We start from the raw sequence: 27455 nt of genomic DNA on the forward strand, positions 1-27455 counted from the left end.
GACAGCTCTGCTGATCTTCTCGAGCACAGTATATCTGCCACAGAACCAGTAATTCGTAGCTTAAAATTTTCATTTGTAGCAGATGATATCAGGTCACAAATGATCACTATGGCAACAAACAGTGCAAGGCCGTGCAGAGACGGGTTTACACGAAAAATCATGTGGTTCTAGAAGCTGTAAAAATGGCGTTTTGGCAAGTGTATTCAGTGATTTATGTCAAGTTTTGTATTTATCGAAACTGTGGTGTTTTGGGGTTTTGGATTAAGTCAACAATCGAGGGCTCCTAGTGAAATACCCCAGGTGAGTTTCTCATGGCTAACAGTTTGTAGAGTTGTGATGTTATTTTGGTAGATTAATGGCTTCTTTCGTGCTTGATCTTCAGAGAGGTCATTCATGTATTTCACTCATAGCTTTTAGCCAATTCGTGCATGGAAGATTGTTAGAAAAATCGCAGTGCATTTTTGGGAACAACAAATAATCATTAAAAAAAACAAGGAGAATTCAGAGGAGTGAATTATCGCTTGACAATGCATGATGAATTCTCACGCACCGAGAATTATCATTCAAAAATTCACATGGACCAGAACAAAAGGCATCATGAAAATGCAGGGAAATTTCCTTGAAATATCGTTTCAAGCGAAATTTCTTTGAAAAGCCAAGAAAAGCCAGGAATTTCATTGAAATTTGTTTGCATTACTTTTGCACAATACTGTATATAGTGCTATTTCCCTTTAGCTTAATAGCACTTTACAATAACTATTACAGTCCAAAGTTTACAATTACAAATTTTACAGTTACAGTGGAGGCTAAAAACATTACCAATTAAATGTTTCTCAATTACTCTAATAATAACAGTAAAAATTCAAGTGAGAACTATGTCACATGCTAATCTGCTGAAACTCAGTTTTATTAAACCACACAATTTTATTATTCCCATGTTTCTTGCTCAGGTGGACATTTCTTTTCAGCTATTTTTACCTAAATACATGTCTTTTTTACTAGCCTTATATCCTCTCACTTCGACACAGAGTAACTGTATGAACAAACATGTCAAGGGGTATCTTATCTTTGTACTCATTGTATTCTATCATTGCCGGCCAAAGAGAGCCCTGCAACACTAATCTTCAGTGACCCCAGTAAAAATATTTCATGATCACAGCGTGATCACAGATCATGCCCGTGATCACTCTTTTTAGCACAATCACACACTTGACATGGCGTGATAAATTGATGAAAGGAGTGATCACTCCCGTGATCATTCTCAGCAGCCATGATCACTCTTACTGGCAGCTGTGATCAAAACGGTCAAAAGCAACTGTTAAGTGATTTAATTATGCTTTCTCAAAAAGAAAAAATCACGGACTATTGGGTATTAAAAAGTGAATATTTACTTCTGTCCAGCTCTTTATAAACTTAATGATTTCAGCGTTCATGAGCTAGCAGGATAGTCGAAACAAAGTTTGAAACTGCAAACGCTGAAGCGTGCAAAGAATTACAGCCATGATGGGTATAATGAAGCCATGGGTCGCACTGCGGACTTTTCTGTTTTTGTCAGGTCATAAATTGTCACACACGTTTGTCAGGGCATTTTATCCCCAGAGGGTTACTGGGGTCACACGTTTGCAACATAAAAGATATATGATACCATTCTGATAATAATTATCATATTATCGGCCCAAAGCTGAAAAGCATTTTCTCATCGTCCAAGCACCATCGTTCCTGTTAGCTAGACTTTTTCTTTTTAAACATTTTCTCTCCGAGGATTCATCTTTTGTGCTAGACTCAGAGATAACGATGGGCTGTGCATGTTGCTGCTGAAAACAGCAAGTCATTTCCAATATACCGGTACCGTGAAAACTGAAAGTGTTGAAATTCGCATAGATTCCCTGGTATGGATTAAAGTGGTTGGCCATACTGTAGAATTACAACTATCAATGTTTTGTGACAATTGGAAATATGTTGAAGCAAGAGCTCTGTACATGAGGTGCGCATGTTTATCGAAGAATTTTAGAAATGATTAACATTGCAACAGAAGAACAATAAAAAATGATTTTTTAAGGCCATTAGGCAAGGTATGACCTGCTTCGGGGCAGGACATCAGTCTCTTTGATCTTAAGGTGTCGCATAGTCTGATCGCCACATAAGGGTCGCACATGTCGCGACCATGTGATGACAGAATTTATGTCCAATGTAAACATCGATCCTGTTAGTGCGACTCCTACCTAAGTAACAAAGAGAAATTTAAGATACATCAGTAAATAATAGCTACATTCAAACAATTACAAAAACATCTTAGTTATGATCAATAACATTGGGAAAACAAGAAATGATCCACGAGTCGCTTTGCAGCTAAAGTTCTTCTTGCTGCCTCAATTGTTGTGTCAGGGAACAACTTTGACAAGCTAAGCGTGCTTATGAAGTTTTTGAATGTGAGTTTTTTGTCAGAAAGTACATTTTCTCAAATTGAGATGACATGTGACTCCAGTTGTAAAGGAACTGTGGAAAGCAATGAAAGAAAAGGTGTAGGAGGTCCTTAAAGGTGAAGAGTTGGCTTCAGCTGGTGATGAGAGAAATGATTCACCAAGGCACCGTGCTAAGTATTGTGTATATACCATAATGCAGCACTACTTACATTTGATCGTGGACATTGAGGTGGTTGACAAGAGAAACTGGAGGTTCCTCAGCACTATGGAGCAGCTGGCATTGAAGCATTTGATTGAGAGAGCAATGACAGATCTAGAGATAGTAGACTTGGTGACCGATGCCTCCAGTATGATCATTGCCCTTATAAGAACTCTCAAAGATAACTCCATCCTAAATTTTTTTACTCCACACTAGTAGTACTGGAGTGAACAGATTTCTTTCCTGATAAACTTCAATAGTACCTTCATGACAGTCAGCTGATTCTCCTTGTAGTATAGCTTTTAAGTGAAATTTGGAAAGAAGCATATTACAAATTTAGATGTTAATGAACTGATTGACGGGCTTGACAGGTTTGGCTGTAGGAAAGTACCAAATCAAGAAAATGGCAGAGACCTCGTCCTCAAAGTTGCCTCTAAAGAAATGGTACAGAAGTCCCAGTATGTTTCTGATGCCTGGCAAGAGACCTCAATGCTCCTTAACCCTTTGGTGACGAAAACCCCGAATATCGTGCCATGTGGCACGATGACGTATTTCCTATCAAAACAATGCTCTTTTAACATTACCTGATCGTTTTTTACACTAAAAATAAACTATGGACGTAGCCAATCAAAAAGAATCCATTGTGGAATTCATAGATCTCATTGGCTAGTCGAAATTCACTTTTTGTGTATGCGGCGTGACAAGCAAAGTTCTATTCAAAATGGCGTCTTCGAGCAAGTGTCCATGCATGACTTTCACGGCTGAAGAAGCAGCTGAAATTTGTGCCCGAGATGGCAGTGATGCTGAAAGTGATATTGACAGTAACACTGGTGGAATTTCGAGTGGAGAAGACTTTGATTTAGACCAAGAACTCGAAGGAAATTGTGCTTCAGAGAGAATGGAGGTAAGCGATTGTATAAACATGATGAAATATGAGTGCATTGGAATTTACCCTTTACTTAGCCCGAATTTTGCACTTTTCCCGTCATCTTTTTGTGAAAATGAAACTACAAGTCTTAAGTAAACTAAAATGATGGAAATAGAAGCTTCCTGGGCCCGATTTATTCATTCTTACCACAATTTTGAGTGCCATACAATCAGGTGATTTTTTCACGCAATGCGTAACTTGAGCCTCCAAACATGTGTCCGCGAGAAGAAAGACAGAAAGAAATATCATGGTTATTTTGTTATTCGTTTGCATTTTCTAGTGTCCAAAGAATTTGCAAATAACATTTTCTTTCTCTGAGAACCCTTTTGTGATGAAATTTTATGGAATTGACGTATAATATTCCTTTTACTTGTTTCATTTGTATGTGGACATAACCTTGGAATGTTGTCGGGAATGTTTCATGAATAGCAGAAAAATCATGGGCTTGATCAAGTTATTTATTGTAATTCTGTTTTTTACTTCACTATTATTAGTGTACAAACAACGCTATATGTATTTTATCAAGCCCTGAAGAGTAAACATAATAAGGTTTTGAATGAAGAAGCTTTTTGTTTGATTTATTTATCATCAGTTATAATCTCTCCAGTTTGTGACCTTTGATCAAAGGACAACATTGTGAGATCTAAAGAGCAAATTTTAGCTCTCCTGATTTTTTTTTGGTGCAAAATTTGCTTATTAACTGCTGAACCTTTCATTTTATGTTAGTGTTACAGTTTTGTCCCTTCCAAATTCTCAAAAACTCATTTCACATATGTTTTTTTTCCAGTGAGCACGAATCAGATATCGAAGCTATGATTTCTGATAGTGACTCTAGTGAGCAGTCGGAAGATGAGGTAAGTGACTCTGATGCTTCCGCAGAGGAACAAGAAAGACCACCAGGAAGAGCTAGGAGACTACCCCAGCAGAGGCCAGCAAGGGGTAGGGGTAGGGGAAGGGGTGATCCTCCCCCTGCACCTGCAGCTCCACCTGCACCTACAAGTAGAAGTTACGAGGATCCTGATACACCAAATCAGATTCCCCCATTTACCCCAAGGAGACCACCTGGATTGCATCTGAATATGCCAGTGCTAAGAGATGCAATGACAAGGGCTGTAGATTTTTTCAGGCTTTTCTTTACAGCAGAGCTTCTAAGAACTATCTGTACCCATACAAATAGCTATGGATGGGGGGCCATTGGCGACAAACCCTACTATGGTGACAAGGAAGGTGCCTGGGTTGAAACTTCTCCCGAGGAAATAGAAAAATTGATTGCCCTCATTTTATACTGTGGCCTGGTACATGTTAGCTCATTTCACCGATATTGGAGCACAAAAACTTTATACCATGGGTTGTGGGCATGGAGAATTATGTCCTGAGACCGATTCAAGGCACTTATGGCAATGCTTCATGTTGTCGATCCAGATGAAGAAGATGAGGAAGACAAATTGAGAAAGGTGAGTAGCTTTTTGGATTTTTTCAAGCAAAAATGCAAGGATCTCTACCAACCTTTTCAACGTGTGGCTGTTGATGAGAGAATGGTGAAATCAAAACATCGGTCTGGAATTCGGCAGTATATAAGAAACAAACCAACAAAGTGGGGTATAAAGTTATGGGTTTTGGCAGATAGTTTGAATGGATACACCTGTGACTTTGATGTGTACATAGGGAGAAATGCACAACAGGAGGTAAGTCCTAATGGGTTAGGGTATGATGTAGTAATGAAACTTGTTGCCCCTCTGAGGAACCAGGGATATCATTTGTACTTTGGTAACTTTTATACTTCTGTGAAGCTTGTGAAAGATTTGTTTCAAGTTTTGATTCCGGCCACAGGTACAGCTGCTGAGAACAGGAGGGGATTCCCTGAGACAATGAAAAAGGGACAACAATGGGCATGACGGAAAGCCCGGGGAACCATGAGGTGGGAAAGAGATGGAGTATGCCTTGCTCAGCAATGGAAGGGCAACCGACCAGTCACTATCCTTACTTCAATTGACAGTGCCAATGATTTTGTAATGGTTGCTAGAAAAGAGAAAGTGGGCAATGTGTGGAGAAATAGCAATGTAAAACAGCCTAAAGCAATCGAACATTATAATAACTATATGAATGCAGTTGACCGTTCAGATCAAATTCTTGCAAAGAACTGTGCTCTTCGAAAGTGCATGAGGTGGTGGAAAACATTGTTTTTTCACATGATTGACATAGCTATTGTCAACAGTTACATTCTATTTCAACTTCATCGTGCAGAGCACCCTGACAATGAAGCACTCAAGCGTCCTCAAAAGTTTCCAATTGCAGAGTATCGAGAGGAACTTGTGAGAGATCTAATGGGCATGGATGAATGCCGAACACCTCCAGTGTTCAAGCCCCCAACAAAGGAACCTGGGGAGTTTGTTACTGTGCATATACCAAAGTTTACTGACACTAAGAGGAACTGTAAAGTTTGTTATAAAGCAACACAGAAGGAAATGAAAGTTTGGTCTTGCTGCAGTGCACCACAATGTAACAATGTTTATCTACATTGTACTCAGGATAAAAACTGCTTTGAGATTTGGCACAGCAAGGACTATCACCGTGATTAATTGTAGAAAGACACTTGTAGTTGATTTAAGTTGTTCTTTGTTAGGTAAGGCCCCTTGAAACCCTAAAGGTAGCATCATAGCATTGGTTGGGGGTACATGGTCCCCATTTTCCACCTGGTGGTTTTTAGGGGTTTACGTGTCTGGCTGTGGTGCATGTAGATTTTTATTTTTAAAAACTAATTGCTATTTTATACAAGTAGAATATTTGAAATGAGTGGTATTTAACTTAAATTGTGCTCATGTAGCCAATGGGCACTTGTATCACCCGTGCACCCATATGGGTGTAGTGAAGGCAAAATGGGGCTTTTGAAAAGAAATAGGCATAACTTTGTGAATTTTCATTGAATTTCAATCAAATTTTCAGGAAATATAGAGTATTTAATGGGAAACAACTTTCCTTTGTTCAGTTTTCAATGCTACATAAAGAGATGTTACTAAAAATTTTCTCCTAAAAAATGTGTATTGCGTGACTTTTTAATTAGCATAAATTGGCCTAAATTAATTAATTAAAAGAGACTCAAAGAAACTGACAACATAGTCTTGATGTCCATTTATTTAGCTTTAAAATGACATATAGCATAACAAAATTGGTGGAATACAACATGAGCCAGTCATTTTTTACCAAAACATGTCAAAAATGGCCATTTTTTGGGGGTGTCACCAAAGGGTTAAAAGTAAAGAAATGGCTACAATCGAAGGTCTAAGTAATCTGTACCAGGAAGTTAAGCACACTAACCAGAAAGTGCTGTGCATGATACAAGCAGATCCACAAAACAACTCTGAGTGAGCAGCAGTAGATTTTCTAAAATGTTTTGTGAGATGAATGGATCAGGCTCAACCTAATTCTTTCTTAAGTTATGTTAAAGACACAGATGTCCTCTGTGTACCACATATCTCAGTCCAGTTTTAAACCTTGGATGGATTAGCAAGACGGCCTGTCGTGCATATCTGTGGTTCTGTTCTGGAGCTCCATCCATGTATATGTTTCCAGAATTACAGGAAGAGTTCACCAATATTCTTGCCAGGACGTGGCAAGATGATATTATGTAACTGGGCCTAATTTGTACATGATCTGAAACATCTACTCAATTCCTATTTACTTTATTGGAGAACTGGGACTTTGCTGTGTTTACAAATTGTGGAGTCTGGCTGTTAACTGTTACTATAACGGATACTCCAAAATATGGTGGACACCTTGCGATGTTTATATGAACATAGATACAGTACTGTATACAGACATCCTCAACTGCCAAGGTTTTATAGAGGAGAAAAAATCCCTTTCAAGATATTTTCTCTTCTAAAGGTGATTGAGGATATTTCACCTCACCTTCACCTAACTACTTCATGCCAAGTGGCACATAAGGCCTCATTAAGGATATTTACACATTTAAAAATAAATGAATAAAAAATATAGCTTACTTTATTTTTCAGGTATCCAGCTTTGTAGCGCCCTTTCATAGGCTTAGGATGTTCATAAATTTACCTACATATTAACGTCACAAGGTACCCAACCATATTTTAGAGTATTCTTATTTTAACCCATTGACTCCCAGAGTTTTTTGCCAAAAATGCATTTTTTGGACATTTTGGAGATTTTCAGGCTGGATATGGGGCTCATGACTTGTGTATGACGACCTGACAGATGTCATTGCACTGCAGATGAAAAGAGTAATTGTAGCACAGAGGAACAGGAGAACAGAGGAAGAGTAGGAACAGAGGAACAGGGGGATCAGTAGGCTCAGAGAAGAGAGGAAAAGTAGGAACAGAGGAACAGTAGGCACAGAGGAACACGGGATCAGCAGGCACAGAGGAACAGGGGAACAGTAGGAACAGCACAAAGGAGCAGTAAGCAAAGAGGAGCAGATGAACAGTAGGATCAGAGAAACAGGGGAACAGTAGGCACAGAGGATCAGTAGGATCAGTAGGAACAGAGGAACAGGGAAACAGTAGGAACAGAGGAACAGTAGGAACAGAGGAACAGTAGGAACAGGTGAACAGTAGGCACAGAGGAACAACGGAAGAGTAGGCACAGAGGAACACGGGAACAGTAGGCACAGAGGAACAGAGGAACAGTAGGCACAGAGGAACAGAGGAACAGTAAGCAAAGAGGAACAAAGGAACAGTAAGCAAAGAGGAGCAGAGGAACAGTAGGATCAGAAGAACAGGGGAACAGTAGGCACAGAGGAACAGAGGATCAGTAGGAACAGAGGAACAGGGGAACAGTAGGAACAGAGGAACAGTAGGAACAGAGGAACAATAGGAACAGGGGATCAGTAGGCACAGAGGAACAGAGGAATGGTAAGCAAAGAGGAACAGGGGAACAGTAGGCACAGAGGAACAGAGGAACAGTAGGCACAGAGAAACAGGGGATCAGTAGGCACAGAGGAACAGAGGAACAATAGGAACAGAGGAACAGGTGAACAGTAGGCTCAGCGGAACAAAGGAACAGTAGGATCAGAGGAACAGGGGAACAGTAGGCACAGAGAAACACAGGAACAGTAGGCACAGAGGAACAGGGGAACAAGAGCTTTGGCCACAATCTGATAGTCGCAATTAAGTAAGGCAATTGGACACCAGTTTTTAATAAGAAATGGTTCCGGATCTTTTTTCGGAATGATTTCAATTATTCCTCGTCTTTGAGTCACTGAGAACTGCCCCTTCTGGTACGTGTAGTTGATCAAGGTTACCAAGTAGTCAGAGCCTGGTGTTTTTTTTCTGGTTCCATGCTTTTCGATGCTTGTAGACACTCTGATTTGGTTAGCAAACCTTCACAACTTTCTTTTTCATCTGCATTTAGAATATTTCTGTCTTCAAAAAAGTTGAAATTTGAGGGTACGGATTGTTGTTCATTTATGCAGGATTTATAAAGATCTCTGTAGAAATTTTCACACCGATGTAATATCTCTTTGTCCAACATAGCAAATTCATTTTGTCCAGTTTTTTACTGGCTAATAACGCTGTTTTTGAAATGCCTTTTCTCGAGATTTAGAAAATACTTTGTGTTTTTTTCACCCTCATTATGCCATCTGCATTTGGCACGTAATATTGCACCTTTCGTCCTATATTCAATAATTTTTTCCAGTTCAGCTTTTTTTCTTCCAGATCCATGGAGGCTTTTTTTTTCTTGATCTCTATTGTTACTGGATTCTATCAATTCTTGCAGTACATTAATCGCTTTTCCTATTTCTTCTTCTCTCGAAGTACATGTAGAAGTTAGCCTACGGTATGGGGAATTGTCTCATGCAATACCAAGTAGTTATTGGAATGCATTTAATATATTTGAAGGCTCAAGAATATCATGAATGTTTCAAAGGAAAATTCTGGAAAAGTCTAGGAGATTCAATCGCCTTTGGTTGACACAGCTTTATATATATACCAATTTTACATTTCAGACTTAATATGACTTGCAAATGATGTTGAAACAAACCCAGGGCCTGACACAGGTTACATTGAGAAATTTCCAGTAAACACAATCAATCAAAAATGTTTATCAAGCAATGAACCACTGAATAACAGTAATGGAACTCTTGTACAAAACAGTACCGAACTGGACAATTTAAAGAGAAAGAATGAAAATATTGAAGACAATGTTTACAGTGGAAAAAAACCTAGACTGGCTACCTCAAAAGAAAGAAAAGAAAACAGCTGTGTAGAGACCCTCAATGTAAACTTTAATGAGGACAGAGATGCTGCTTTTCTTTTTACTCCTTGTAATGAAAGAGCACAGTCAATTTGGTGTTCAGCCCTCAATCTCCCATTAATTGTGAAACACAATTCAAAACCTTCAAAGAAACTTGAACAACCATCAAAGCTATTTAAAATACAAGGTGATGGTAATTGTCTTTTCAGAGCACTATCTCATGTTATAACTGGTAGACAAATATATCACACTATTGTAAGACAGCAAATATTATATCACATGAGACATATAGAGAATCTTTTGCTTCCACACATGAATTCGTCTTTAGATACTTATTTAGCTAGAACAGGGATGGCTAGAAATCAAGTTTGGGGCACAGACATTGAAATATTATCTGCTGCCTCATTGTTATCCACTGACATTTATGTGTACACCAGATTTGCTATCGATAATATCAAATGGCAAAAGTTTTCAAGAATTATGCTAGATGGGAACATACCAGAAAATAACTGCTCAATTTACATTAAGAACTCCACTGGAGATCACTATGACATAGCACATGTACTTGATGTGTGTTCAGCTGGTCAGCAACAGATTCCAGAAAGCCACCTCCTTGGTAAGATTTCTCACATTCAACAGAAAAACAAAACAAATGCAGACACATCCAAAAATGTGCCTTGCCAGCAAAAGCAAAAATGTGATACCAATATCCAAAATGCAAAAAGAAAAACAATTACAACTGTTTTATTGAATGGAAACAAAGAAAGAAGTTGTTCACAAAACAAGAGCAGTTCTCTAAACAAGAAGAATGTGAAACAAAAAGTTCCTTCTGTACAACAAACTAAAGTCCAAACAAATTCAAATAGATGTTGCAAAAAAGCAAAGTTGCTTAGTGAATGCCAAAGTAAGACAAAACTCCAAACTCCAAATAGAAGCAGTGTCACTGAAAGAGATGCCAAAAAAGATATTGCTTCATTTCACAGGTCGCTAGACTATACTATTTACCAGTGCACAATCTGTTCTGAGGCTTAGCCACAAAAAAACAAAAAGAAAACAGCAAGGGAAAGCAGTTTCTGTATATGTGTGTTCTAACTGTTCAAAAGACAAACAGACACCTAAAAAATTTTCTAAAGAAAATTCAATGATTCCATCTTCAGTTCCCATGGAACTACAAAATCTTACACAAATAGAAGAAATGTTGATTGCCAGGGCTCTCCCATTGATCAGAGTTGATATGAAACCAGGAGGTCAAAGAGGTTATTCTGGTCATTGTATCATTTGCCGCAAAGCATTAATGAGTTAGCAAACTCATTGCCTCACTATCCTAAAGATATCCCAATCATTGTTGTTAGTATGAAAGGAAAAGGAAAAGGAAACACTTTTAAAGATGTAACAGTAAGAAGGAATAAAGTTGAAGACGCTTTACAGTGGTTAAGTCTACATAATCCTTTATATAAGGACATTAAAATTAACCAAGATTCTTTAAATTCTCTACCTCAAAATGGCATTCCATCAGACCTTCAGACAATTCAAACAACCAGTGATACCTTAAACAAAGAGACTGATCATAGTTTCTCAACTGGTAATGAATTAGATCATGATTCTGACATAGTGTTTAAGAACAGTACTGAGACAAGAGTTTTCTTCCCATCAAAACTAATGAAAAACTGGAAACAGAAACAATTCAAGATCAAACAGGTGTGAAAACTGTCAGTTGGCCAACTGTTTTAAATCAAGCACTCAATGAATATACAACACCATATTTGGCAACCATGGCATTTCCAACATTGTTTCCAGATGGAAAAGGTGACCCAACCACTCCCACTGTAAAAAGAGATGTTTTCTTCTGTAAGAAAATAAAACACCTCCTAAGATTTGGTGAATGTGTAAATGGACATTGGGTGTATCGTTTTGCTAACCATCCTCGCTTCTCCTATTGGGCATTAAATATGATTCAAAGAAAACGTGCTTTGCAACAAAGCTCTGTCTTCATCAAACAGAATCCAGGTGAATCTCATCTTACAATAGAGCAGTTACATGACATGGTGTCAGACAGTGGTTTCACAGCTTTCATGGCAAAGCTCTCAAGATATGTAAGCACTATTACAGGTAGCAATGCTTACTAGAATAAAGTAAGCGATGGGTTGAAATCAATAATCACTGCCAAGGGAGTTCCAACAATCTTCTTTACTTTTTCTTCAGCTGACATGCATTGGCCACAGTTACATTCACTTTTCTCACATAAACCACATAATCATACTAATGAGGAAAGGAGACAGAATGTAATTAACAATCCACATATTGATTGGTTTTTCAACCAGCATTTGGAAAGTTGGTAAAGGTAAAGAATCCGATCCCACCAATGCGTCGGCTGACACATCAATGACGCGCTGGTCGACACACCACCGACTCATCACCGACACACTACTGACGCATTGGTCGGCACATTGCCGATGCGTCGGCTGACACACTACCAATGCGTCGGCCGACACTCTACTGACGCGTTGGTCAAAATATTTTCCCTTTTTAACTATTATTTTGTTATTTCTTTGTTGGAAGCAAGAACAACTTCATAAGAAAGGACGAAAACGTGATAGCTAAATAGCGGCCATTTTTAAAATGAAACACCAGTACTGAGGTCTTCTCAATGTTTTGTCAAGGGTCGGTTACCAAAGGGAGTTTATTAGCAAGTCGGCCGACATATTGATCTCACCGACACATTTATTTTTCGTTCATTTGGAAGTTTATACTCTTTATTGATCATTGACTTTTTAATATGTGGTGGCTCCTAAAGGAGCCATTTTTAATTGCAATTTTACTGCAGTGGAAACTGTTCAGCGATGTCTTCCAGCAACTGCTTTCCTGAAGTTCCGGAACCAGGTGAACTCATCCAGGTAGCTGGGTATGTATTCATACAGGGTACCACACATCCACTTCAACTTCTTCTTGACCAAAGCCCACATGCCTTCAATGGTATTGGTGTGTGCACCACTGTTGGGGTCAACAAAGTTTTTGGAGTGATTCACTGATAGATGGATGTATCCTAGCTGGTTGAGTGGTATGTACGGAGTGAATTGATCTGAGTAGATGACAGTTCCCGGTCGGATATGTGTAGTGATGAGACGATGAACAAGTCTCTCTCTAGTTCGGTCGGGAACACGGAAAAGCAGCACTTTCTGCGATCCTCGCTCCACTATTCCAAACACCCACGGACCTTCCAAGACTCTCCCTCTCTTATACGTTCTCTTGGCACCAAACTTCGACTCATCTATTTCCATGGTCTTCCCTAAGCCTCCAAGCTTAATTCCAGCATTCAGGACTTTGTTGCAACAGATTGTTCTCAGCTCACTCAGCGCACGGATCACAGTAGGCTTTGAAAGGCTGGTAAGTCGAGCGATTTTGCTTCCCGAAATCTGCATAGCCCAGAGGAACATCAGATGCAGCCATGTACTTAACGGGATATTAGATCCCTTGAAGAACGAGCCCGACCTTATTGAAGGTCACGTTCGACATTGCTTATTCATACAGCGCCACATGTATCCATCATTTACCTGTGTTGTCTCTGTTAGTTCCATATTAGAACCACATCGAGAACACTGCTGACAGCTCGCTAAAAGCTTCTTACTCACAAAGAAATTAAAAACATTCTGGAAACTTCCCAGTATAACAAAAAGATCACGGAACTCCATGTTTCATAAAGTCGTGATCAAATGCTAGATCATAATGAAATTAGGATCAAGTGTAGATTTAGTTAGGATCAAGTTAGCATCGAATTAAACCAATCACTGTTGCGGAAAAACAGCGAATCACGACGCTTCTTATTAAACCAATTGAATACAAGGAAAAACAGCGGTAATTAATGCGGATCAAGTTAGGATTGAATTAAACCAATCACCGTTGCGGAAAAACAGTGAATCACAACGCTTCTTATTAAGCCAATGATATGAAAGGAACATGTTATTTAATGTGACAACTCAATTAACTTAACACCATTAGCATCTATTTGCAACTACGCTCTCTATACTCAACTATGTCTCAACGTGTAACTAAGTGTACTGTCTGCGGACAATCTGGTCATACAAGAATCCACTGTTTAGTGATGTGCGGTTCTTGTAGTGGCGACAGTCGCAAATGTGACTGTGAGCAGCCACCAGCGAAAAAACAGAAGACCAAGAGGGGAAGGAGGGCAGCAGAAAAGGAGCAACCACAGGTAGCCACAGCCCTAGGGTCTCCAGAAGCTGAGCCTAACTACAGATCCATTTGTCGACAGCTGCAGCAGAAAAATCAACAACTTGGCAAGGCCTACCAAGATCTGAAGGCCCTATTCGACGAGCTCGAAGACAGTTGCCAAGAGAGGGAGGAGCAGGTAGCTCAGGCTCAACAGGACGCTGACGAGATGGCAGACTTGGTCCAGCAGGATGAACAGCGTATCACTGCCTACAAAGAGCAGTTGAAAGAAAGAGATGACCGTATTAAGGCCCTGGAGCAGCAGCTACAAACTTTGCAGAACTCTTCAGAGCCATTAGCTGGAAATAATCATGAAGCTGCTGCGAAGGTCAACTGGAACGACCTTGCGGAAATCCATCAACGATACACGGCGGTGCTCTCAAGCCTGAACGAAAAGAAATGTAGCCTGAACAACGCTTACAGACTCGCAGGCACAGCACGCAGCACAATCAGAGACCTCCTCGGCATAGAGGAGCTGCGAATTGTCAACGAAGTGACGTACGAAAGCACCTTGGAGAGGCTGGGAGACCCGAAACTTTCAGTGAAAAGGATCAAGCAGGAGTGTCGAAGGCAGCTGGGTGATCAGTTGCCGTTGGTGAAACGACTTCGCATTGCGAAGAAGCTGTTACCACTGGCGTTGGAGGATGCCTTCTATTCCTAGAGGGCTCTGTCAACAACAACAAAAAAACGGCTCCTTTAGGAGCCACCAAGTTTGAAAAACTCAATGACCAACTCAATAAAGTTTAACTTAATAAATAAAGATAAAGTCTCGGCCGATGCGTTGCTCGACAGTCGGCCGACGCATTGCCTGACAGTCGGCCGAAAGTCGGCTAATGTGTTTGCTGAAGTGAGAACTAGGTTCTAAAATCAGTTGTCGTAATGGGAACTGGGTTCTAAGAGCATGGAAAACAAGATGGCAGTCAAAAGTAAACTTCTTATTTTCATATCGTAGTGAAAGTTTTCCATCGAAGGCATTTCAGTTCAGTTTGGAAAAGGTATGTTTAGCCTTGCAATAATTCAATAAGGCCCAAATGAGTCACCGACACATCACTGACGCAGCTTGTGCATTACAAGGTTAAAAAGTGGCTGACGCGTTGGTCGACTGTCGGTCGACTGTCGGCGGACTGTCCACCGACAGTCAGCCGACAGTTGACCGACGTGTCGGTAGGATCGGATTCTTTACATTTACTGGAAAGTTTTACTAACCATTGGTTATACAAAACCCTTGGAGCTTCATGGCACTGGTACAGATATGAATTTCAAGCTAGAGGTAGCATTCATTGTCATGGTACAGCTAAATTGAAGAATGATCCTGGGCTTTGCAAGCTCACAGAAACTGCATTGAAAGGTTTCTTAGCTGAAAAAAATTTACAACAAAACCTTTGTGATCAAAACCAAGATATTCTCCAACGTATTGAAAATGGCAAAAAAGCAGCTGCAACAATTTGTGATTATGTAGATTCGATAATGTCAACTTAGAATCCACAGCCCCCTTGTGATAACAACTGGAAGAAACCAGATATTCACCCATGTAAAAAACATTACACAGACATTCCATCTGATGAACATAACGAGGACTATGTTAACCTTTTAAGTACCGTTCAATGACATACACATTGCAGTACAAACCATTGCCTCAAACACAAGCAAAATGAATCTGACCTTGAGTGTTGCTTCAATTTTCCATTCAATCTTTGTGATAAAACCAGATTAGAGTTTGAAAAAGTAACCACGAAAGACAAAACTGTTCAATACAGGGCTAAAGTTGTCACTAAAAGAAATGATCCTCGATTAAATAACCACCAACGCATTCAACTTCAAGGATGGAGAGTTAATTGTGATATTCAAATTATTATTGATCATCATGCTTGTGTAGAATATCTTGCAAAATATGCTGCAAAAGGTGAACCAAAATCAATGCAGTTAAAGGACATTTTCAATTCTGTCATCAAAAGTTCTCACTTGGGCAGTAACTCTAACATAGCAATTAAACGACTTATGATGAAATACTTAGGAGAATGGGATTTTAGTGCTCAGGAAACAATGCACCTTTTGCTGTCAATCAAACTACACAGTAGCACATTCAAAGTTCTACCATTTAGTTTAAATGGTTCTCGTTGAGTGGAAACATTCCCAAAAAAAAGAAAATTCCAGTGCAACTAGTGATTCATTTCTTTATGTTTACGCAAAACGTAGCATCTATATAGATAATTTCCCCAACATATTGGATACAAATTTTGTAGAGTTTGCAACAAAGTACAAAATGTCTAAAGGTAACCTGATAGTGTGCTCAGATAATATAGTTCCAAACATATTCCCAACTTATTCACCCAACCCTAAAGGTGAATATTACGGTATGCATTGCAAATATCAACTTTTCAGATATAAACCGTGGAAAAATTCTCAAAATAATGCTTGGGGCACCACACAACCAGATAATCAAACATACATAACTGAATGGCATAACTTTCTGAATACATCATATGCTAATACTCATGTCCTAGACTGGAATCAAAAGCTTTCAAATGTACTGGGAAATATAAACCCTCCAGATTTTGACGAGACTGAAAATCCACGACCTATGCAACCAGAGCAATGGATGATTTTGTCAGATTTTTACAATGTAGACAAACAGTGCGATTTGAATGAAATAACTGAGCAGTCAAGCTATGACTGGAACTTAGACTCATTGAAATATACTGTCCAACAGATCAGTGAAATGCCTTCATGGCTAAATACAGTTTAAGTTTCCCCAGCCCTCTGCAGAATCAAAAACAGTCAACATTAATTCTTTCTCTGAGATGCAAAAGCTTGCATATGATATAATTATGTTACACTTCAAACACACACACACAGAAACCATTGCTGCTAATAATAAATGGTATTGCAGGTACTGGAAAAAGTTATCTGATCAATTCATTGCGAGCTGAGCTCCTAGATAAATGTGTTATAACTGGGACAACAGAAAAAGCTTCATACATGATCAGGGGAACAACAATTCATTCCCTTTTGAAACTTCCAATTACACCACACTCACAAAAAGAGCTGTCTGGTAAAGCTCTTCTAGATTTACAAGATAAACTTTCAAACATGAATTATACTTTTATTGACGAATATTCAATGCTTGGTCAAACCACACTTGGATGGATTGACAGGCGATGTAGACAATCATCTGGTGTGAAAGAAAAATTGTCTGGTGGCAAATCAATTATATTAATAGGAGATCCTGGTCAGTTACCACCAGTGGGTGCCAAACCATTATATCATGAAAAACCATCTAATATCATTGGTGAGCAAGGCTATTAGGCTTACATGATGTTTGACAAAGTAGTGACATTGTCTGTTAATCAGAGAGTGAAAGGTTCACATCCAGACCAAATGAGATTCAGAGATTTACTGTTACGCCTCCGCGATGCTGAAACCACTGAAGATGATTGGAAAATTCTCTTAACCAGACAACCATCACATGTCAATAATATTCAAGACTTTAATGATGCAATACAGTTATATTATTCAAATGAAGAAGTTGCCACCTTTAATTATAAGGCACTAATACAACTTAAACAACCAATTGCAAAAATTCATGCAAGACACTCAAGTCCAGCAGCTGCAAAAATTAGCCCTCAAGAAATGTGTGGATTACAACCAATATTCCTTATCTCAAAAGGCTCTTATGTTATGCTGACAGTGAACTTATGGCCATCTGTTGGTCTTTGTAATGGATCTACTGGACAAGTACTAGACATAATTTATAAGAGCAATCACCAACCTCCAGATCTGCCTATTGCTGTTGTTGTCAAATTCAATGATTAAATTTAGTCCCTCCGTATCTGGAACACCTTTTTTAGTTCCTATAGTTCCTATAACTATGTCAGTGCATAATGGAAATTCAATACATGAAAGACAACAACTATCACTTAAACTTGCATGGGCACTGACTATCCATAAGAGCCAAGGATTAACTTTGCATAAATCATGGATAGATATTGGAAAATCAGAAGCAACTCTTGGCCTCACATATGTTGCCATAAGTAGAGTTAGAGATTTATCATCTCTTATACTAGAACCAATGACTTTTGATAGGCTGGGAAACATTAAAAAGTCAAACAACCTCAAATACAGAAAAGCAGAAGAACTTAGGCTTCAGACAGTTGCAGAAAAAACCAAGAAGTTCTTCTTCAAACAATATGTATTTAACTGTTATTAAATATTGTGTTTAATTCTTTCATTTTCATTTGCAGTTGACGCAACCATGGATAATTCCAATGGTATGTTCATCATGATATTACAGTTGACACTTAAGTCAAACCCCATGTGACACATACCCTCTTAATAATAACATTTATTATATGGAGAAGAGTGTTTTACTGGGAACTAAACCACTCGTAGATTCCATACGCCACTTCATCCAGGACCCGAGTGGCGTATTTTCCGTATGTCACCTTTGTGAGTGTCATATCGTTCAATGACGTCACGATTCCCGCCTTTTGCTTTTGTTGAATTGGTTTCTCCATATAATAAAAAGAACATTACACGTTGGCTCGAAGATATTAATTTTATGTTCTCGTGGCAAGAACAATATCTCATGAGTGAGCGAAGCGCACGAGTGAGATCTTGTTCTTGCCACGCGAACATAAAATTCATATCTTCGAGCCACCGTGTAATATCCTCTATATACTAAGCATCCTTTTGGTTCCCAGCTACCACAGTTTGGTATTTTGTGTCCATAATGATTTATTAGACAGAGGTTCCATTCCGAAACGATAACACTTATCAGTAAAGTCTAAATATTCTTAAAACATATGTATTTAACTGTTATAAAATAGTGTTTAATTCTTTCATTTTCATTTGCAGTTGATGCAACCATGGATAATTCCAATGGTATGTTAACCATGATATTAGAGTTGATTTTAAATTCAATCCCGTGTTACACATACCCTCTTAATAATAAGCGTCCTTTTGGTTCCCAGCTAGCTCAGTTTCATATTTTGTGTCCATAATCATTTAGTACACAGAGGTTCTCTTCCAAGATGATAGGACTGATCAGTGAAGTCTTAGCATTCTTTAAACATCAGTTATTTTTTTTTCTTTCCAGAAAGTCCTATAGCTGGATATCTACACGACCTCTCAAACATAAAAACAAGCAAAAACAATAATCAGTATTTTGATCTCAAGATACAAACCAGTACCAACATTTACTGGACAGTGTGCTTCTCACCAGAGAAGCACCCTACATTCAAGCGCAAGTATGAATCATCATCTCCAATAAAGCTGACAAAATTTCAGCTAAAAAAAAATGAGAAGACTTCAGAACAGGAACTTCTGATCAACAACAGAACCAAACTTCAAGATCCAAGTGACAAAGAATCAGAGTTTGACTATCGACCTATAAACACAGAAGTAAAACAAACAAAAGATACCACAGCAGAGGACATAATGGATGGTAAACCAAACACTTATGTCAATATTTGTGGAAGAATAACATTTACCGGTGAACAAAAACCCTTAATATCAACAGTAAATCCCTCCAAATGCAAGAAGCTGTGTTCACTGACAACACTGGGTCGGTTCGCACTGTATTATGGGAAAATGATATACATAAGGTAACATCACAGCACTGTTACGACATCAAAAACATTTTAGTACGAGAATACCAAGACAGTAACTGTTTAACATTCAACAAGCACACAACAGTCCACGAGGTCAACAAAACAATTGAAAGACTCGATGACTTATCCAATGCGCCAGAACAGCAAAAAATTAACTTTCCACCAGAGGGTATAAATTATGTACAAAGATTCCTTTCCTGCAACAAGTGTCACACCAAAATAATTGCTGCAGACAGTAGAAAGAAAATTCTCCAGTGCACTGAGTGCAAATTGTCACAGTTGAAATCCAAATGCAAAAGCAAAATCCTTGTCAGTTCTCTTTTTATAAACAAAAACAAAGAAACTATTTCACTTCAGATGTTTGACGATGTTATCCAACATTTGTTCACTCTCTACCAAGAACACAATCTGGATACCGACCGCAAATCATTTTCTGATCTGACTGATGATATTATTGAAGTTCTTTTAACTGTTGAAGCCACAGCAATTTTTAATGAAAAAAAGATTATTGTCACAGTTGAAAACCTATAGACAAACACTTCTTAATAATAAACAAGTGTTTGTCTCTATAGCTTCCCAACTGTCACAACTGCAGCATGCTCATATCTGTTGTTGTTTATTGTTGAGTTAACAAATCTTGTTTATATTAATAAAAAAAACTGTTATCGTTGCGTTCACAAAAAAGTCATTACAAACTCTTCTACACCGCCCATGCCACTCTGCGCGGCAATCACTATCTATAAGATACACTGGTTGTCATGCCATTGAAAAGTGGCTGGCACCAAGATACCTACATGACAAATGATGTAGTTAAATCATGTATTTTTATTGTTATATTTAGGGGCTTGAACTGGCTTCCAAACTTCCCAAGATGAAAGAAGAGGTAAATGTATGAATGATGTCTTTTTTCATTCAAGGCATTTATCAGTAACTGTATTATAATATTTATCTAATATTTATTTTCTACAGGATTAATTTGTAAATGCTTCTGCTTAATTTGTTCAAACATTGGCTCCTAATAGAATTATCTGTGTATTTTGTTTTTAACTTGATGTTTGCATGAATTTCATTGTGCAGGTCTTACAGGAAGGTGAAACATCATTTTTGATGTAAGTTATTTGTCAATGTAATTAAATTCTCAAGCAATGACTTCATTGTCAGATTGAAGTACAAGCACAAAATCATCACAAATGCAAAGAGTAAAGAATAGTTTCAATTGTAACTTAACATGTGAACAGTTTTTAGGAGGAGTAATAAATGTGCCAATGTTATGTGCAGGTATAGACATGCCAAAAAGAGTTTACCATCCAGGATTTAGGACTCTTTGCAGTGATATTGCTTTCATTCTATTGTTGTGCCAATTTTCAAATAACAGTGAACTTGATGAACAAGTGCAATTCTCAGAAGTTCATTGTTAAGTTATCTGTTTAAAACAGATGCAGCAACCTTGAACAAAAGGGAGGTGATGATAGCATTGAATCCCTCTTCCACAAAGGAAATCCTAAGATGCCGTTATATGAAAGAACTGCTCGTACCTTTGGTATCACTGATGTGGTCAAAGCGGTCTTCAGGTCTCAGACTGATTCTGGTATTCTTTGTGAAGAACAGCCAATGAAGGTAAAATACAATGCCGTATTTTTGATCAGTTTGAAGCATGTTCCTATGAAAGATCTTGTGGCAGATGGCAATGGTACCTTTACCAATACAGGCCAACCAACACATACCATAGAGACATGCAGTAATGAAGATGAGAGTGAGAATGAAGGTGAGGAAAAAATGTTATATCCCCAAGTAAAAGTGCTAGCAAGAACAAAACGCCCCCTGAAATGCAGATCACACTTCCTGTTGCAGCAATATTATTATCGGCACACAGAGCAAACACGTTTCCACAGAAGAATTTATATCTTATGAAACAAGGAAGGTGAAATCCATGGCAATGTTGCTGTGTTACAGTACCAGTGGGAGGGGGAAGAGGGTGAGGTAACATTGGCCCCTCATGGAAATACCAAAAGAAACAGCATTCCATTTACTGCAACCAAATCTTCTGTCAAGCAAAAATTGGAATACAACCTGGGAAGACATCAAGTATGAGAAGCTATTGATCTAACAGAGGGAGAGTTTGGTAGCTCAATATTTGATGCCAAATCACCTGCTGAACATATACGGAGCACTCATCAAGGTCATTATGCTGCTCGAAAAATCAGAACCAGAACTGGAACAGGATATAAACACAGAAAAGAGTGGGATGAGCTTTACAGCCGTATGACAGCTGCCAAAGAAGATGATCATGATTTCATTCGAGCAATCGTCAATCACCCTGAGCCGATGTGTTTGCTGGCAACCGATTTTCGGTTACATAGTCTTTCAGTCTTGTACAGATGCAGTAGATTTTAGACCAGTGTCAATTGATCCAACATTTAACAATGGCCCATTTAACGTAACACCAGTTTCATTCAGAAACATTGTGCTCGAAAGTAACAGAACTGGACAATGTCCAGTTTTTCTGGGGCCACTTCTTATTCATTAGAGTAAGACATTCCAGGCCTACTATTACCTAACATCACAGTTAGTTGGGCTACAGTCAAGGCTGCAGTCTTTGCAAGCTTTTGGAACTGATGGTGAAGATGAACTCATCAAAGCCTGCAAATCAGTCTTTAAAGAAAGCATATCATTGAGATGCTTCTGCCACTTCCAACAAAATGTTGAGAGAACAATGAAGAACTTAGGTATGCAAGAATATGAAAATGTGATCACTGGTCACATTTTTGGTAACAAGGAGACTCACAGCCTTCTGGAAGCCTGATCTGAAGAAGAATTTGACCACGCATTCCAAGATTACATCAAAATCTGGAAAGAACTGCCAAATGGAGAGAAGTTTTGCAAGTACCTCAGTGACCGATCAGTGATGATGAGGAGTCCATGACTGCCGATGTTCCTGCCAAAGCAGGTTTGGGGAATCCCCCAAAGAGGTTCTGCATCAGTGACAGTGAGACCAACAACGAAAGAATAAAGCATAAGATGGATCATAGAGAAGCAGGGCTCTGTTCATTTGTTGCTGGAATGAAACAGTTGGCTTACAGTCAAGAAACAGAGTTTGCAAAGGCACTGTGTGGAATGTCGACTGAGTACAAGGTCCGAGATGTGTTCTCTTCCTTTTGTGCCAGCAGCAAAGTGGTATGACATGAGAGAAGACCAGAGGCGATCACATGTCCAGAGAGTTTACAAGCTTGTGATGAGTGAAATGTATGCAGCAAATCCACAGCATTGTGTACTTGTAAGCTGCAGTGATGTCCAACTCCCAACTCTGAGCACCACACCAGAACTTAGTGGCCTTGGAAGTATTATTCCTCTACCAGTGTTAAAAGGCATTTGGAGAAAAGCAGCACTTCTTTTGAGTGTATTTGAGAACAATGTTTCATCTACCCCATCAAAGGACCCCAGTACGAAGGTGTTCTGTGTACAAAGTCACACAGACAAGAGTCCCGTTCCCCACTTTGTTCAAATGTACTGCTGCAGCACATGCCACACTTCATGCAGCCATGTTAAAGTCACATGTACCTGCAAAATGTAGAGGCCAAACAGCATCTGCTCTCATGTGTTAGATGTTGCTGAGAAATGTGCAGACCTGGACTCTTTCTTGAAGTGGAGAGTAAGTCAGGCTAAGTCATACAATTTCACTTCCCTTGCAACAGTTAATATCAACACCAAGTCTTCTGGAAGAAAGAACAACCGTCAACGACGAGACCGATCACAAAAGAAGAATCAGTGCGGTGATCCTTCCGACAATCTTGGGATAGAGAACAGACAGCACGTAAGACCCCAGCCATCAGTTTGTGGATCAGCTCTTCTTTCCCAGTTCAGAACAGGTAGCACAGCAACCAATGTACCCATAGTTGATGATGCTCGTTACACTCTTCGAGTACTTTCCGGGAATATGCAGCAACCAATAATGCATTCATCTGTTCCTGGATCCAGTCAGGTCAGAACAGGCTGCACAGCAAGTAATGTTCCTATAGCCAGCTTGCCCCTAGCAGGTGGTCAACCCATTCAGACACTTGAGGAAGATGAGTACCTCCACTCCACTTTTTCCAGGAAGTTTGGTAGCCAGAATCAGCCACATTCTTATCTTAGCAGCTTGATGGACCAAACAGCTCCATTTCGAAGTACCCAGGAAACAAGGAACACATACACTAGACATGCCATATTTTGCTGACAACCCCTGTAGTTTTCAGCAACAGACCATGGAAGCTCCAAACCACACCAGGCTTTCAGATAGCTTTGTGGTGTTAAGCACTATGATGTTAGGAAGCCATGCACGTGGATTGATGACATCAGACATGCCTGTCCAATCTTCAAACACAGGTTATTTGCAGCAGATCATGCCATGAGCCTTGGTTCCTAGGCAAGGATGCATTCACCCAGGAGGTTCTCCAAACAGGTAGTTAAGGGTCTACTTTATCCTGAAAGTAATGACATTGTAAAGAGAATTTAAAGTGATGTGCAGTTTTGGTACTCTTGGCTACTTATTCTCTTGAAAATGGAAAACCTCCCACAAGTTCTTAAAGTATTATAAGAAAAGGCGATAACCTGGGATTAACTCCCCCCTCCCAACAAAAAAATATAGATACATATATAAATAGATAGATAGGTTGGTGTCAATTTCTTCCCTTGCAGCCAGAGGCTGAACTGCGGAGGAACCGAAGAGGTGAGATCGGATGTCAGCATATGAAGGCGCACTTTGCAGCCACTTCAGTCCATGTATGATCTCACCTTACCCACCCCAGACCAATAACCGGCACAAGTCAGATAGACCATGACACTGGGTTCTATGTCATTTACTCTTTTCGAACAATGTCATGCGTTCTTTAACATCCCACAAGAGCCAGATCAGTGAAGTGCTGTGAGACGGGACCTACGGTTTATCGTCCTTATCCGAGAAGACTATACACATGAAATATGAAATATATACACATGAAAGATTGAAAAGGACATGAAAGATTGAAAAGGACTGTATCTTTGCATTAATTTATGCTTATAGCAAATTTACCTTGTCTACTTTTTAAATTGTAATTTGACAGGTCACAGCCACCGGCAGTAAGAAAACCATGGCACAGTAGCAATCCATTTACTATCATGAAAAGCAACCGGAGGATAAGCAGGTGTACTGGATGCCGTGGTTCATTGCCCAAAAATCCAGACAACAGCCCTTGCCCTCCACCTTTGGACCCTGTGGTACAGCTTGTTGAAAAAGATGAGTACCCCTACAAGGATTCCCTTACCGGGACAGTACAGAACAGGATATCTGGGGAAAAGCCAAAGTATTATCACCCCATGCCTAGCTGCATCCTGCAGAGGCACCCGTACTTCAAGGAAAGTATGCTACATTTCCAGGAGGGCATGATCTTTGATTTCCAACATGAACAGTACTTGGCAAGTGTATTCGGTATCAGTGTGTAGTTTCACTTACATGTACATCCAGGGAGAAAGGTTTTGGTGTCAGGATACACTGCCCTTAATTAATGTTTAAGTGTCGGGATGAAGAAAAAACAAAGCAAAACAGCGAAATTTGAAAAAAATCACATGTGTGGTATTGATACAGGAAATTATGTAGTAATTGTTGGTCACTGCATTTGTTTGGTATTGAAATGATAATGGAGGGCGTTCCCTGAAAGTCTGTTAAGTTTTTTTTAGGAACTAACCAGTTCTATCTTAGTGTTAATATTAAATTGTCGGGTGAAGAAAAAACAAAGCAAATCAGTGAAAAATGAAAGAATCAGACATGTGCAGTATTGATGTGAAGTTTATATGAAATAATTCATATATGAACTGCGGTTGTAGATGAAAGTGAAGAATGATCATTGCAGTTAATTTTCCAATTTAAGCAATTGGAAAGAAGAAGCCTGAAAAAATCAGGGCTTCAACGGGATTTGAACCCGTGACCTCCGCAATACCGGTGCGATGCTCTACCAACTGAGCTATGAAGCCACACATTGGGAGTGACGTCAATTAATTGAGTTCATATCTTCCCGTGAGGAGTGAAATGATGTGAAGTTTATATGAAATAATTCATATATGAACTGCGGTTGTAGATGAAAGTGAAATTGGAAAATTAACTGCGATGATCATTCTTCACTTTCATCTACAACCGCAGTTCATATATGAATTATTTCATATAAACTTCACATCATTTCACTCCTCACGGGAAGATATGAACTCAATTAATTGACCTCGCTGCCAATGTGTGGCTTCATAGCTCAGTTGGTAGAGCATCGCACCGGTATCGCGGAGGTCACGGGTTCGAATCCCGTTGAAGCCCTGATTTTTTCAGGCTTCTTCTTTCCAATTGCTTAAATTGGAAAATTAACTGCGATGATCATTCTTCACTTTCATGTGCAGTATTGATACAATGAAATTATGTAGTAACTGTTGGTCACTACATCTGTTCGTTATTGAAATGAGATTGGAGGGCGTGCCCCGAAAGTCTCTTTAAGTTTTTTCTTGGAACCAACCAGTCCCGTCTTCGGATTCAACGTGGTGGGAAGCATATAGCACTGACTAGTTTAAGGGTTTTAAGTATGGAAATAGTCCTACCTCCCAGTAGAATACGGATTAGCATTTGTTACAATTTTGTAACATGTATTTGCATGCCCTTGAAGTCGAGAGTAATGTCAGTGTTTCATATAAATTTTCTTGTGAAGATTAGATTTCCAAGAGAAGTAATTATATGGGACTTTTAAAACATTGAAAACTGTGGATTTGGGGTTGAACAATTGTGACCCTGCATACGAAAACACGTCTTATGAAACATGGCAATTTGGGTGAAACCGGGTATCAAAAGGGTTTCCAAAGGGTTTCAAACTCCTGAAACCGGGTTTCCAAAGGGTTTCTAAAGAGTTTCAAAGGGTTTCCAAAGCGTTTCCAAAGGGTTTCAAACTACTGAAACTGGGTTTCTAAAGGGTTTCCAAGGGGTTTCTAAAGAGTTTCCAAAGGGTTTCCAAAGGGTTTCTAAAGAGTTTCCAAAGGGTTTCCAAAGGGTTTCTAAAGAGTTTCAAACTATTGAAACAGGGTTTCTAAAGGGTTTCCAAGGGGTTTCTAACAAGTTTCCAAAGCATTTCCAAAGGGTTTCAAACTACTGAAACCGGGTTTCTAAAGGGTTTCCAAGGGGTTTCTAAAGAGTTTCCAAAGGGTTTTCAAAGCGTTTCCAAAGGGTTTCAAACTATTGAAACCGGGTTTCTAAAGGGTTTCCAAGGGGTTTCTAACGAGTTTCCAAAGCGTTTCCAAAGAGTTTGAAACTCTTTGAAACCCCTTGAAACCGGGTTTCTAAAGGGTTTCCAAAGAACTTTTAAAAGCGTTAGCAACGGCTTTCAAAAGAGTTACCAAAGGGTTTATCATTGTTTTTAAGGCAATCCAAATGGGTTTCCTATCCTATGAAAGCTTTGAAACCCCTTGATGAAACGTTGCATGTAAGACATGTAACATAGTGTGATAGAGCGTCTGGAGTATTAGATTATTCCTGCGACGCGTTCTTTCAGCTAGGTTTATTAATTTTGGTTATTAATTGTTTCCCAGTTAGCATGGGCGTAAAAACTTTTGTTTTAAAAAATGTACTGAGGTCGCCACAATGAACTGTTCACTCATGCGAAAACCTTTCATCAAGTATTCACGGCCGTTGACCGCGACCGCATCATATCACACTGTTTTGATGTTCACTGCAACGCTCCTCTGTTAAACTGACGAAACTGCCTGTAAGATGTTTAAATCTTCCTTGAAAATCGTTTTACGTTAACTTACCGTTCAAACGACTTGCGTTTAATACCATTCGTGACATTTTTGCATCTGTTATAATAACC

General features: G+C 39.1%; 1 protein-coding gene, 1 non-coding gene and 2 pseudogenes across 2 annotated transcripts; 2 read left to right on the forward strand and 2 right to left on the reverse strand.

The window, feature by feature from the left end:
- Positions 1-8424: 8424 nt before the first annotated feature.
- On the forward strand, positions 8425-10823 carry LOC149115383 (uncharacterized). Its single transcript, XM_089285678.1, has 2 exons — positions 8425-8477; positions 9670-10823. The coding sequence occupies exons 1-2, from the start codon at positions 8425-8427 to the stop codon at positions 10799-10801; spliced, it is 1185 nt and encodes a 394-aa protein (XP_089141804.1). The 3' UTR covers positions 10802-10823.
- Positions 10824-12419: 1596 nt separating this feature from the next.
- Positions 12420-13426, reverse strand: LOC149115384 (uncharacterized; annotated as a pseudogene).
- A 3571-nt stretch (positions 13427-16997) lies between these two features.
- On the forward strand, positions 16998-18203 carry LOC149115385 (ATP-dependent DNA helicase PIF6-like; annotated as a pseudogene).
- Positions 18204-25517: 7314 nt separating this feature from the next.
- Trnat-ggu (transfer RNA threonine (anticodon GGU)) lies at positions 25518-25590 on the reverse strand. Its single transcript has one exon. It is a non-coding gene; the product is annotated as a tRNA-Thr (tRNA).
- Between the last annotated feature and the right edge of the window lie 1865 nt (positions 25591-27455).

The sequence above is a fragment of the Orbicella faveolata genome, unplaced genomic scaffold, assembly GCF_042242905.1.
Source record: "Orbicella faveolata isolate gen_17 unplaced genomic scaffold, um_ofav_v1 contig_13, whole genome shotgun sequence".
Classification (NCBI taxonomy): Eukaryota; Metazoa; Cnidaria; class Anthozoa; order Scleractinia; family Merulinidae; genus Orbicella; species Orbicella faveolata.